The following is a 15,161-nucleotide window of genomic DNA, read 5'->3' on the forward strand; positions in this document are numbered from 1 at the left end:
AAAAACCTACAAAGTCTTCCATGAACTCAAGCAAAGTGAAATGTATTGGGTGAAAAGAAATAGCAATGTTCTCAGATAATTCGTTGTGAATGACTTTGCTATTCTCAACAATACAATAATCCAAGACTATACTGAAGGATTTATGATGAAAAATGTTATTCATATCCAGAGAAAGAACTGATTATATCTGAATAAAGACTGAAGAAAACTTTTAAAAGAATTTTTTTCTTAAGGTTTTTTTTTTTTTTTTTGGAAGGAGAGAGATCTGTTTTCTTTCTCAACATGACTTTTATGGAAGTGTTTTGCATAAGCCTTAATAAAGTGGAGAAGGTCAGAAGAAAGGAAGAGAATTTAGAATTCAAAGTTTTAAAAACAAATGTAAAAAATTGTTTTACATGTAACTGAGGAAAAATAAAAATATTAAACTCAACAATACAATCATTCAAGACTACTCTGAAGGATTTATGATGAAAAATGTTATTTGTATCCAGAGAAGGAACTGATTATATCTGAATAAAGACTGAAGCAAACTTTAAAAAGAATTTTTTTCTTGAGGGTTTTTTTTTTTTTTTGAAGGAGAGAGATCTGTTTTCTTTCTCAACATGACTTTTATGGAAGTGTTCTGCATAATCCTTAATAAGGTGGAGGAGGTCAGAAGAAAGGAAGAGAATTTGGAATTCAAAGTTTTAAAAACAAATGTAAAAAATTGTTTTACATGTAACTGGGGGAAAAACAAAAATATTAAAAAAAAAAGAATGCTCAATCAAGGTAGTAATAAATAGGGTGTTTTCAACTGCTTTGGGGATTACTGGGTAGCTCCAACTGCTCTCTTCCTATTCTTTTTAAGAGACAAAAAATGATCACATTATTGGATTGTCCTCCAGAGTACTAAGTAATTCAAGCCTGACCATGAGCCTTAAGGGTATGTGACCATGAAGCATGAAGATCATGAACCCAACCCAAGGGAATAGATCCAAGAAGAGGCAAACCAATCACTATTTTTTAAGTTTTCAAAGGCCATTAGGCATACAGTTACTCTTCTGTTCCTCCTTTTTTGCTCCCATTTTCTTACCCCTGCAATTCTTCTCCAAGTGCTTTTGAACGATCCTCAGGAAGTACTGAATACATATCATCTTCTTCTAATCTCCGTTTATGACCAATTTGAAATAAGGGATTTAGCCACCTGTTAAATTAAGAAAAAAAAATGGGGGAAAGAGTTAACATCTAAAATGATAGACTTTGTCAAAATAAAGACCTACCACCATGGAAAGTTTTTTTCTAAACAGGCAAGCATGTGGTTTGGACTTTTCATCAGTTAATATCCAATGCCATTTACTGACACACCAGTAATTGCAATTTATGCCTCTTGCTTCGTTTTTACACATTTTGAACGATTCAATAATATTAGGATATAAGGCTCTAGTCCCAGGTGTATCACTAACTAGATAAATGACATTAAAAAAGGGATCAAAGCTTATCTGGGATAATTTTTTCATATGTAAGATCAGAGAATGAGACAAGAGGTCCTCTGGGACTCTAGGATGCTATGATAGTTTCCCATATATTTCATCAAAGGAAATAATAAAGTTCTGAGAGCTTAGAAAACTTCTCATTTATTTTACAGAGTATTTGGAAAACAATGCAATTTTCAGAGGAAGAAATCAAAGTTATTAATAGTCATATTTTAAATGCTCTAAATCACTACAAATTAGAGAAATGAAAATTAAAACAATTCTGAGGTATCACTGCACAACCATCAGATTGGGTAACATGATGTAAAAGAAAAATGATAAATACTGGAGGAGGTATGGGAAAATAGGGACACTACTAATGCAATATTGGTAGAACAAGTTCAACTATTTTGGGGAACAATTTCTAACTATGCCCAAAGGACTATAAAACTTATGTACTTAGCAACTCAGCAGCAACACTAAATATGTTCATGTGCCAAGGAGATAAAAAAAAAAAGGGGAGAAACATATATATATATATATATATATATATATATATATATATATATATTTACAACAACTTTTCTAGTGGAAACAAAAATTAGAAACTGTGGAGATATCCACAGATTTGTGATAGGCTGAACACCGTATATGAATATGATGGAATAATATTATACTCTAAGAAATCATAAAAAGGATGATTTCAGAAAAAACCTGAGAAGACATATGAAGTAATACAAAGTGAAGTAAGAAGAACCAGGAAAAAGAATCTAGGAAGGGCAATACTGTAAAGATCTATCAAAGAACTGATGATCAGATTGCAGATCGAAGTATTTTTTCCCTTTATTTGTCTTGCTTTTTTTTTTTTTTAAGACCATAGGCTAATGGGGAAATATATTTTGCATGACTTCATAAATATAATGCCAATTTTATTTCTTGTTTTTCAAAAGGTAGGAAGGGATGGAGGGAGGGAGAGAATTAGGAAATGAAAACTAAATTTTTAAAAAAGAATCCCAATGCCTTCAAAGAGTGTTGAACAATTAAATAAGAAACTACAGAAATTAGGAGCAAACTGATTCTGTTCCAAGGGTTTTTAAATGGAGAAAGAGAAGGGGGATAAAAAGAAAAATACCCTTGTACAGAGGGAGGGAAAAAGGCAGAAGGTACAACCTACTATTGACTTATTTCTTAGATGAATAATGGACAAACATGGAGAATGAGATTAAGTGAGTGAGATCCTCATCTGAAACAGAAAAAGGAACAGTAAATACTTATACAGGTTGAAGGTAAACCCATACAGAGGTTGTAGGAATATGTCAATCTCTATTAGGAAATAAGTAGGGATAGAGAAGGAGAGTATAATATTATGCTAGGAATAATAACAAGGAAAATATATTTCCTATTTTTGAAGGGGTAAGAAAAGTACTAAAATCTAGGAGTATGCTTCTGTGGTAATCGTTCAATTAGGAAATAACAAATTGTGGTAAATAATGATAATGAAATATTGTTACTCTGTAAGAAATTACAAAGGAGATTGTTTTAAATGATTCTAGGCGATACAAACTGATAAAGAAAGCAGAACCAGAAAGACAATTTACAGAACAGTAGAATTCTAATCTAGCATTTATCCTCAATTTACACTTGAGAAAATTGAGGCAATCAGAGGTTAAGCGATCCACCCAAAATGACACAGCTTAATACTGTATATAAGATCAAAATTAAATTCAGTTCTTCCTGATTCCAGGCTCAGTATTCAATCTGCTGGGTAACCATTAACTGTCACTAAGCAATTAATATAAACTAGCCAACAACCCACAATTATTTCCAATTTAGAAGGGAGGACACATCAGGAAAACAATATTCACAAATCTCCCACAATTTGAATGCTTTGAAAAATTTTTACAATAGTATAAATTTTGTGATGATATATACCAATCATATATGTATATGAACACAAAAGTATTTTGTCTCTAAATTACATATACTTCTAGAAGTCCCAGGATCTTTAAAATATAGCAATGTGTGTCCAAAATCCAGCCATTTCTAAGATGATATTTCATTTCAAGTTCCTTTCCAAAAAATTGAATAATAACTTGTGATTTAGAGGTGATGACAACATTAAGTAAATAATATCCTTGAAACCATGGGTTCCCTTCCATTTATCACAACTCAGAATCTGTTCTTCACCTTTAACTTTTCCCCCCATACTTACATTCCAAAAACTCAAATACCATCTGTTCAAAAGTAATACTCAAATAATTCTTCATATCAAAGCTATTCCCCTCCCCTATATGTGCACTCTCTAGAAAAAAATATCTCAAATTGGGTCACCTGTTCACAAGATCTAAGATTTAGAAAATAAAGTTACTAAAGGCATGTAAACTTGGATGTGTTAGCAAGTAAAACTTGTTCTTCTTGATTCTAAGCCCAGAATTCCATTTTGCAAATCTGTCCCTATGCTTTTGTTAGTAATATTTTAATAAACTGGTTCTATGTCTAACACATACAACTACTCACCTTTTCGCTTTCATGTTTTGTTCATTCATTTGAGTAATGTCCGCCTCTTTGTGACCCAAGATACTGAAGTGATTTGCTTCTACAGCTCATTTTTACAATGAGAAAACTAAGGTAAATAGGGTTAAGTGACTTGTCCATGATCCTACATCTAGTAAGTGTCTGAGGCCACAGTTGCACTCAGGAATTCCTGACTCCAGGCCTGGTACTCTATCTACTGAATCAGCCATTTGCCCTGTGCTTTATGTTATTTTTCTTCATATTCAAGCCTGTTTTTTCCATCTCTCACAATATCTCTTTCATCTCCATCCTCACAGTCTACACAGGTAGAAGCCGTGTGTGTGTGTGTGTGTGTGTGTGTGTGTGTGTGTATTTGGTTTTCTGATGGTCCCAATTTCAAGACATTTGTCCTGTTTCTACCATAATATAAAAGTGACAGTAAAAATATCTTTATTTCATATATACATGTATACATGTATATCTCATGCATTCTTCTTTTTATCCCCCCTTTTCTTTCTCCAGTTAAAAACCCTTAGAACAGAATCAGTTTGCTCCAAATTTCTATAACTATGTATGTATATCTCATACATGTATATATAAAATAAAGACATTTTTACTGTAACTTTTATATTATGGGAGAAACAGGACAAATGTCTTGAAAAAATATATGTACACACATAAAAGATAGAATCATCTAACTTCCAGTTTCTTATCAATTGTAGGTCCCAACCCCATATGGGGTCTTGTAACTGAATGTGGAAGCTGCAAAATTATGATCTATACACGTATTTTATATCCAGGGTCATAAAAATTTGTCAGGTGAAAAGAAGTCACAAGTGGAAAAAGTCTATTCTGACTTAACTATTAACTACTTCCTCATAGACTATTATGTACACTATAAAGAAAAGCCTAAAATGAACAGGAAAGTTTATCTTTCACCTAAATTTATCAAATAATCTCATCTCCCTTTCCTCCTCTTGCTCCCAACCCCAACTTTTATATTCTGCCATATTGTCCCTAACATTCACAGTACCATCCCCTGCTTCTTCTTATGCCCTTTTCTTGTAACTCCCTCAAAATAAAAAAATAGGCCTAATACTGCAAAATAAATAATCCAAATGTCCTACCTTTTCTCCCTCTGATGACATAAACTGATATTGCAAGTCACAGGGCTCAGACCTGCCACTAATTTGTCATGTGTAAAACTGGGATTAGAATCCTTATGATTCTGTGATTTGGCACTATTCCAAATCTCTGGCTATTCATTAGTGCCTGTTCTAAATTCAAACTTTTCTTCCAAAACATCAAATTTCATCCCTCATGAGGAAGACAGAATCATTTGTTCCTAGACTATATTCTTATAGTCTTAGACCCTTTTAAACAATAAAGCATAAATGTGTTGTTCAGTTGTTTTCAACTCTTTTTGACCCCATTTGGGGTTTTCTTGGCAAATATATTGCAATGGTTTGCCATGTCCTTCTATAGCTCATTTACAAGTAAGAAAATTGGGTCAAATAGGGTTAAGTGACTTGTCCAGAATCACATAGCTAGCATAGTGTGTGAAGCTAGATTTGAACTCAGAAAGATGAGTTTTCCAGACTCCAGGTATAGTACTTATAATCACGAGGTCACCTAGCTGTCTCAAGAAATGGTGTCAAATATAGAAACCCATTTAAGCAATTAAATTGTTAATAAAAATTTATTTAAATTAAATATTTATCACAGGTCTATACTTTGAGATTAAATACATTTTGAGGTTGCTGTATGATTTGGGGTAAAGTTTCTCTGGGCTTTACGGTTTCCTCATCTATAAAAGAAAAAGTTGTATACCAGCCGTAGGGACTAATCTAGCAATTTAGTCAACTGAATTTGAATCCTTTCAGTTGTGAAAATCTATGACTGTAAGATCCCTTCCCTCACTGACCCTAGAGGGGTTTTATATTTTTGTCTCTTTTTAGTACAAAGCATTTTTTCATCTCTGTGGACTGCTTTTATTAATTGCTGATAGATTATGTGCTTTGAATGAAATATTTTATCAATATTTGTCATTTTTTTGTACTAGTACTTTCCTTTAAATAATATTAATTTAACCTCTACTGTATACAGAGAACCATCTGCTAGTTATCATTATATACATATACTATTATTTAAGTTCATAGTTCAGATAACAATAGATACTGATTCTCATAGCCCATATAGTCTTGTAGAGAGCTACACAAAGTGCTCTACAATGCAATATATAAAAACATAAGAAAATATCAGCAAAATGTTAATGTGAGATCTAAAGAATGATAGGATTGGTGGAATGTATCTAAAGATCTGTTACCAATAGGAAGATAAACTTATCTTACAAAAAGTTCAAGACCTTCCAAAAGAATTTCCTAAGAATCCATTTAAATAGCAAGGTATACCATGCCTTTAAAATTCTTTAATTTAATAAATAAATAAATAAAATTATTTAATTTCTAAACAAATGATCACTGAGCAACACTTTCTATTATTTAGAATATCTGAACATTGTAAAGTACAACAATCTAGAGCTGGGGGGGAGAGAAGGGGCAACTTTTCCAACCCTCTGGGAAAACTGAGACCTAGGGATGTCGCTCAAGTTTACTAAAGCACATATACCAAGTGGCAGGGCCAAAGTGCGTAGCTAGGTAATTCAGTAGAGAGAGCACTGAGCTTAGAATCAGGAGGATTCATGAGTTCAATCTGGTCTCTGCACTTACTAGCTGTGGAATCCTGGTCAACTAAACTACTTTAGCCCTGATAGCCTTAATTCCTCATCTGTAGGATGAAATAGAGAAGGAAAGAGCAAACCATTGTTGTATCTTTGCCAACCCCCCACCCAAAAAAAAAAAAACAACACCTTTTTGCCAAGAAAAATGAGGTCATGAAGAGTTGGACATAAATGAAAACTACTTTTAATAGCAGAATCTTAATATTGTTCCCTTTATACCCTGTAACATCTGAGCTAAGTTCAATTTGCAGTGATTCACTATCTATCATTTATTATTTTCATATCATTTGGGGTGTTTTAGTTATCCAATATTATAAACTTCCTATCCAATAAGACTGTATTCTTTGTCTACTGTATCCCATCCAAGGAATTTAGACTATATTAAATGCTCATTAAAACAAGTTACTTCCCTATTAATTATTACTCTAGAACAAAATTCTAGGGCTGTAGAGTTTATTAAACAAACAACTCTTTACTATAGCCCCCTCTCACCAACACCAATTTCAGCAGAGCTTGCTTTGACATGCCCAACAACTCTCAGGCAGAAGGTTCACGGAATCATGGGTGCAGTAGGAAAGAATTTAGACATTGTCTAATCCAATCCCCCAGATTCTAGTTAAGAAAACTGAGGAGTGACATGCCCCAAAGACACATAGCTAGCTGGAAGTAGCAGAGTTGGGATTTAAATCTAGGTCCTCCGACTACAAATACAGCATTCTTTATGCTACATACACTAAGTGAAAGTTTTAATGTCCAAGATCATTTCCTTTTAGCATATTAAGGAAAAGCACTGACCCAAGTTAACATATCAAAGAGAAAAATACTTTTAAATTACCTAATTATTCCTCCAGGACAGCTAGAATACATGTAATAAAATCGATATTGCTCCATTAAGGGACAACCGACTGTCTGGAGCCAGAGATCCTGTCTCTGATGCTTAGCAACCGTAACCTTGGACAAAGCAAGTCTCCCTGTGGACCTTAGATTGTTCATCTGAGAAATGGATTCAAATCCTGTCTTTGATGCTTACTACAACATAGAGCAAATCAAGACTTTTTGTGAACCTCTGATTCCTCATCTGAAAAATGGGGAGGTTGGATGACTAAATGTCCTCTGAGGTCCTTTCCAGATCTACATCTACACTGCACAATAAATTTTTACAAGCTCTTTAGTCTAAAGCTAAGCCCTAAAACAATACTAAATGGACAAGACGATTAGGACAAAGAAAGATTTGAAAAGGCTCTTTGAACCTCTTGTTCCAAATCATTCCCTGACCAAGGACACATTTGACAATTGAACAACATTGGAGTTGTGTTCTTTATCCTGGAGTCTGAATGCTTGGCAATTTAGTCTAAAAAAGATCATTGTCCAGCAACTTCTCCTGATCTTCAGGATCTTCTTGAGACAATTCAAATGGGAATAATTGTTTCTTGGAATGAACCCAATGGAGTTGTGCTCTCTGTCCTGGAGTATGAATGGTTGGCAATTTAGTCTCAGGAAGATCATTGTCCAGCACCTTCTCCTGATCTTCAGGATCTTCTTGAGACAATTCAAATGGGAATAATTGTTTCTTGGAATGAACCCAATGGAGTTGTGCTCTCTGTCCTGGAGTATGAATGGTTGGCAATTTAGTCTCAGGAAGATCAATGTCCAGCACCTTATCCTGATGTTCAAGATCTTCCTGAGATAATTCAAATGGGAATGATTGTTTCTTGGAATGGAGCTGGTAGACTGCCCAGATTTCACAGGTCCACAACAACAAGGTCAGCTCTGGTGACCTTCAGTTTGGTAGTCAGCCTAATTAATACCTGTTTTCTCCTGTACTTTCCTTCAGAGCCTCCCAAACAAGTGAGCTAGCTCTGGCAATATGTGTATCAATCTCCTTATCAATATGCACCTCTCTGGAAGATATACTATCAAAGTAAGATAACATTCAAAACATTATTAGCTGTATTCAATGGTTCCTTATAAGGGTGGTTTGGTGCTAGCTGGTGGAACACCTGTGTTTTCTTGGTGTTAATTGTTAAGCCAAAATTAGTATAAACAACAGAGAACTGATCCATACTTTGCTGCATCTCGGTTTCAGAGGCTGCACTGAGTGCACAATCATTCACAAAGCAACTCTCCCTTCACTTTAGTTTTGGCTTATAGCCTTTTCAAGTTGAATAACTTACCATCAGCATGGTAGGTAACCTTGATTTTGTGTTTCTTCTCATTGAAAGTATCTGACAGTACTGCTAAAAAAAATTCTGAAAAGGTTGTTTTCAAAGACAGATAAATTTGAGTCAAATGAAAACTTATTCCCAATTGTTACTCAAGTGTAACCAAGACAGAACTTAAAAGGAAAGCAAAAGAATAAGAAACTGTGACAAATATCACTAATAAAGTCATACAAAATATGTAGGGCATATCAGATCCCAGAAATTAAATAACTTTCCAAAGATCACAGAGCTGGTAAGGAAAAATGTTTAGCTTTGCTATAAATCAAAGGAAAATTAATCATTAAATCAACAAAAATAAGTTTTTAAAAAGCATGAAGCCCAATATTGCCAGGGTTTTGGCGGGGGAGGAGGGAGTTACTTATATGAAAATATCACATCACTAGCTGCACAGAAAATCAATTTAATTTTCTCACTAAGTATTGGGGGGCAACACCACAGCTTTTTAAAAAAAATTTTAAATTAGATTTATTTTTTAAGCGTACATATTTATACAATTATCTTGCTACATAAGAAGAATCAGATAGAAAAGGAAAAAATGAGAAAAAATAAAGTTCAAGCAAACAACAAAAGAAGTGAAAATGCTATGTTGTGATCCACACTCAGTTCCCTCAATCAGCACAAGAGCTTTTTAGGGAAAGCTGTTTAGCCTTAATTTGAAGGTTAGACACTCAGACAGCATTTTAAGATTTATAAAATGCTTTCTTCACAGATAGCTTTGCGAGATATGTAGTAAGTGAGTTGCAAAGGTATTTTGGGTAGGTATTTTTTATTTTAAACAGGTTTTTTAATATGCTCGGTATTTAGTCACATTCTGCTGAATCTTGTAACATTCCAATATTCCAGCTGGCCAAAGACAAAATTCCTCTTGGGTACTGTCCTCCTTCCCCTTTCATTCATCAAGCCTAAACTATAAATCTATATGGTTGATTTACTGGTATTGTCCCCCAAAAGAGCGTCTTTTAACAAGACATAAATAACAACAAAAGAGAAAAAGCCCATGTGTTCAAAAGGAAGACTGGATGTTGCTATGTCCTCCTAGGGAACAAAATTATAAGAAGGCAGTTAGGGGTGGGAAGTGGTCTCTGAAGCCCTGTAGCTAATGGCTTCTGGCTTATGTATTACCTGCCCTTCCAAAGCTGACTCAGTCTCCAAGGAGAGGAGACTCAGAGTCTGGAATTCTAAGCCCCCAGCCTTCCAAGGCCACACTGACAAAGGTATTTTCTATTTTACTACAAGCCTAGCCTTGTTCTATTGACCGTTTTCCAAGGCCATGTGAGATATCAGAAACTTAAATAAGAGTTAATGAAGCAAGACAAAAGGTTATGGCTTCCTTATTTAAAGTAAAAAACTGAAAACAACCCAATGGATAAAGAGAGCAAGGGCTTTAAGCAAATTCTGGCATATTTAATGCAATGGTACTGGACAGTCAATTAATATACCAAATATGTGTATCTGGTTAATAAAGGAAACTTTGTATATAATAATGTTACATGTAAAAAAAAAATTAAAACATGAGTTTTTTTTAACATTTAAAAGAATATTAGCAAAAGTTTGAAAGAAGTAAAGAAATATGTAAATATTTTAACATTGATTTTTCCTTCTCATGTGAAGTTTTTAAAAATAAAATCAGTTCACAATTAAACTTTTCTAACAACTTACCTCTCATTAATTCCTTTATTAGCCTATAGGCTAGGCAGTCAAAGATTGACTGCTGTCACAACAAACAGCTGTGACAGATTATACTGGCCTAAGAGATTTGATATGGCCTAGTTCAGTGTGAGCAAAAACACTGGGCGTCCCCAAGGATAGAACTGTAAACAGGGAGCCCCATGTTAACCAAACACCAATAGTGTCATATAGGGGGGAGAGGAGAGAGGAACAGAGGGAGAAAGAGAGAGACAGAGAGAGAGAGAGACAGAGAGATGGGGGAAGGAAGGGAGGGAGGAAAAGAGAGAGAGGGGGAAGGAGAAAGAGAGAGAGAGAGACAAAGACAGAGAGACACAGAAAGAAACAGAGAAAGGCACAGACAGGGAGATGGAGGAGACAGAGATAGACAGAGACAGAGACAATTAGATTGGAAATGCTAATTCTTGTTATTAAAAGACTATGTCAGTAGTTCTCAGAATATGGTCTAGAGAATCCTGGGGATCTCTGAAATCCTTTTAGAGGGTCTACAAATTCAAAAATAGTTTTTATTTCCAACATGGTAAATGTCCATAAATATAATCCAGATAAACAAAAACGCTTTGGAGAGATTCTCAATAATTTTTTATAGGATAAAGATACTGAAAACAAAAGTTTGAGAACCACTGGACTATGTGATTTTGGACAGGTTACAAGCCTTTCTTTGCTTCAATTTCCTCATTGATCTTCCAAGTACCTGATAATTCAAACATACCATAGCTCTATAGCCAGAGGTAGAGAGGCCCATGAAGGGCAAGACTAAAAAAAAAAAAAAATCAGTAATAATAACAAAATATATTACATATTAAGAAACTTAAAGGTCAGTTAGTCCAACCTTTATATTTTACAAATGACTGCAATGGTTTGGGTTTTAACAGAATTACATAAATCATTAATGGATTTTTCAAAATACTAAGTAAATATTTGCTTCATTACAGTCTCCTACACCTTCGAATTCTGTGGTTTATCAAACTGTATTAAAGCCCCATAATATCTTTCCAAAAACTTAAAGAAGCAGCTAACAATCTGGAAAACTCTTCTTAAAAAATACTTAAAACTCTCTGATTTTCAATGGAAACCACTTCCTGGGTCTTATCCTTTAAGTTTATTTTAAGGTTTTTGCTTCAATTCTGTGGGCAAAACAAATAACCATTTTGACAAAAAAAATAAATTATTAGTGTTATGATGCCCTGGAAAGGGCTGAAACTTTGAATAGGTGCACCTGAATCAGATAACAGAGCACTTAATTAAGGCTAATTACCTATTCAACAATGACTATTAGCCTATGTTTGGAATTGCTCTTCACACAGTTAATGCTGGCTCAATGTTTGGGGTTAGGAGAGTTATAGGTAAGAATTAGGGGGTGGAGTGAGAGAGTCCAGAGAACTTCACTTTGCAGAAGGAGGAGAAGGGAAGTTGGTGGCGAGCCTCTTGGTGATTTGTTTGTCTCCTTCACTTCTCCCCCTAAAGACCAAGGACTTTCACTTATCCTGATTTTGGCTGTTCCTGAGGCCTCCAGGGAGCCAATCCAGACTTTTACATTTTGGCACCACTTTGGTGGTCTCCCCCACCCCCACCCCGAGGGAGATCTACAGGAAGCATACTCAGACTGATAAAGAGACAGGGTTTCATTGTAATTTGGGAGCAGATTGATGGACTTGTGGATACATTAGAATGCACGTGCCCTTGGTTCTTCAAGGAAGAAGAAATAGAGGCAGATAATTGGAAACTAGTAGATCAACTATGTGAATATTACAATGATAGAGATTCTGATTCAATTTCCAAGAAAACATTCTATATGCACAACTTAATACAACTGGCCTTAAAGAATCCTGCAAGGTATAGAAAAAAGAAAAGTTTTAAGAACAGCCAGATGAGGAAGTGTGAGGAAAAAGAGGAAGACAAAGGACAGATTAATGGCAATATCGCCAGAGGGCATGAGGACTTAAGTGAACTTGAAGGGCCTGGTGATTCTCACTCTTATACTCCACCTACAATAGAGCAGACTCTTGGTCTTCTTCCTCCCCCATCAACTTCACCTTCCTGGGTGGAGGGAGGAGGAGGAGTGGTTGGGGCAGTGATATCACCAGCACTTCCCCCCCCTCCCCAAGCAATCACCCCCTCTGATGACTCAATTTCAAAAGGCAGTACTTAAAGCCACAGAAGAAGGGCAGAATACAGTTGATTTGAGAATAGAAATGTATCCAGTGATTGAATAGCTTAACTCTTCAGGTCATCAGGTTGATCTAGAAATTATCAAAGACATCTTATGTTAAGATGCCATTACAGAATTTGGCTTATGAAATTTTAATCCCTAATAACTGGAAATCTACAGCAAGGACATGCTTAGAACCTGGACAAAACTTGTGGCTTTCTGAATATAGTGAGCCCAACAAAATAGTCATAATGCAGTTAATCTTCCAATCACCATGACCAACTAACAGGTGTAGATCCTTATGCAGACATTTCAGCACAGAATAATTACCCCATAGCAGCATATGAGCAAATTGCTTCTGCTGCTATCAAAACATGGGGCTTTATGCCAAGTAAACAGGACAAAAAAGAGGCCTTCACGAAAATAGCACAAGGGGCAAATGAATCCTTTGCTGACTTTGTGGGACGTTTGCAGACAGCTGTCATACAAAATAATAGTGAAAATGCAGTAACAGACATTTGGATAAGGCAACTTGCTAAAGAAAATGATAATGAGGTTTGTAGAAGAATTATACTAGGACTGTGCAAGGATGCTCCTTTAGAGGAGCTCATAAGACGCTGTGCCACACTGGGCATAAATGCCTTTTATAGCCAGGCTATGATGCAGACTTCCCAAGATCCCAACATGGGGAGACGGGGTCCTTTTTGGCAAGGGACTTCCAGAGAGACTCATCAATGCTTTCAATGTGGTAAAGTAGGGCATCTGAAAGCTCAATGTTGGTATAGAGACAAAATGAGAAAACAGGGTGAGAGAACAAGACCCAATATCCCATGTCCAAAATGCAACAGAGGCTTCCATTGGGCCTCAGAATGTAGACAGATTCAGGGAAACGGGATGAGGGGCCCAGCCCCAGGGCCCAAGGCAAAAAACACTTGGGGCACGATGACAGCCAATGGTGCACCCAGAGAGTGCCTAGAAGTCCAGTACCCAGACATAACCAATCAGCCAGAAAGCCATATGATGGGAGGAGGTTACACAGTCAACCAGCCAGGAAGCAACCTGATGGCAGAAGGGAATTACAATTGGGGAGAATAGAGCTGTATGCAGCTGGGACAACTGAGATACCCCCTGGAGAAGTGAAATCTGTTCCTCTTCAGCCTATGGATCCCTTGCCTCCAGGCACAGTAGTCTTGACCATTTCACCTCCTGAGAGCCCTTACAAAACAGTGTCCATTCACACACTGATGTGTGAAACTGGGGAATGTGTAGATAATATCCCAGTCACTAATACAGGTAGATAATGTGTGACTTATCACCCAGGAGAAGTAGTAGCATCAGGTTAACTGATACAGACTCCTAATAAGCACTAACAAGTACTAGTGACAGTCGCCCAGATTCTGACCCCAAGCAACAGAATCCAGGAATATTTTTGACAGCAGCTGTGACAGCTGACCGACCTATGTTCACAATCTATAAAAATGGCCTACCATTAGAAGGATTGGTAGACACAGGTGCAGATCGTACAGTCATTAGAGATGCCACCTGGCCCAGTCACTGGACAAAGATTAAAGCAGACACCTACATGTCTGGAGTAGGGGGATCGATCACAGCTAAAGTTAGTGCTACCCCTTTGAGATGGACATTTGAAGGTGAAACAGGAGTTTTTATTCCTTTTATAGCTGAAAAAATCCCCATCAATCTGTGGGGAAGAGACATTTTACAACAATTAGGATTGAAAATGAGTACTTTGGTTTTTTAAGCAGGGCTGCTGTTGCCAACACTTTCACCTGTTCCTATTCAATGGAAAACTGATACACCAGTGTGGATAGAACAGTGGCCCTTAGGTAGCGATAAAATTCAGGCCTTATTAGATATAGTACAGGAGCAACTTGACAAAGAACACTTACAACCTTCTCTGAGTCCTTGGAATTCCCCAGTATTTGTTGTAAAAAAGAAATCGGGAAAATGGAGGATGCTCACTGATTTAAGAAAAGTAAATGAACAGATGGGAATATGGGAACTCTTCAGCCTGAACTTCCATCTCCTACTCAATTGCCTAGAGAATGGCCTCTTTGGGTTATAGACATTCAGGACTGTTTCTATTCTATCCCTCTGGATAAGGAGGATATGAAAAGATTTGACTTTTCAGTGCCCAGCGTTAACTTAGCTGAGCCTTATAAAAGATATGAATGGATAGTTTTGCCACAGGGAATGAAAAACAGCCCCACTATGTGTCAAATGTATGTTGCTGTTGCTCTTGCTCCAATAAGAAAAGCATTTCCAAAAGTAATGTTATTACATTACATGGATGACATATTGGGATGTGCACCTGAGGAACAAATGTCAGAAGCAAAAGACCATAGAAACACTAAGGAACTACAAATTGTATAAAGCTC

At 36.1% G+C, this 15,161-nt stretch overlaps 1 protein-coding gene across 1 annotated transcript in view; it reads right to left on the minus strand.

Moving 5' to 3' along the window:
- Window positions 1–15,161, minus strand: part of ABCC4 (ATP binding cassette subfamily C member 4) — a 271,583-nt gene that overhangs the window by 209,738 nt on the left and 46,684 nt on the right. The window contains 1 exon segment of the mRNA XM_051984011.1: window positions 1,073–1,183. Coding sequence (XP_051839971.1) covers window positions 1,073–1,183 — 111 coding nt within the window.

This window comes from Antechinus flavipes, chromosome 3, assembly GCF_016432865.1.
Source record: "Antechinus flavipes isolate AdamAnt ecotype Samford, QLD, Australia chromosome 3, AdamAnt_v2, whole genome shotgun sequence".
NCBI lineage: Eukaryota > Metazoa > Chordata > Mammalia > Dasyuromorphia > Dasyuridae > Antechinus > Antechinus flavipes.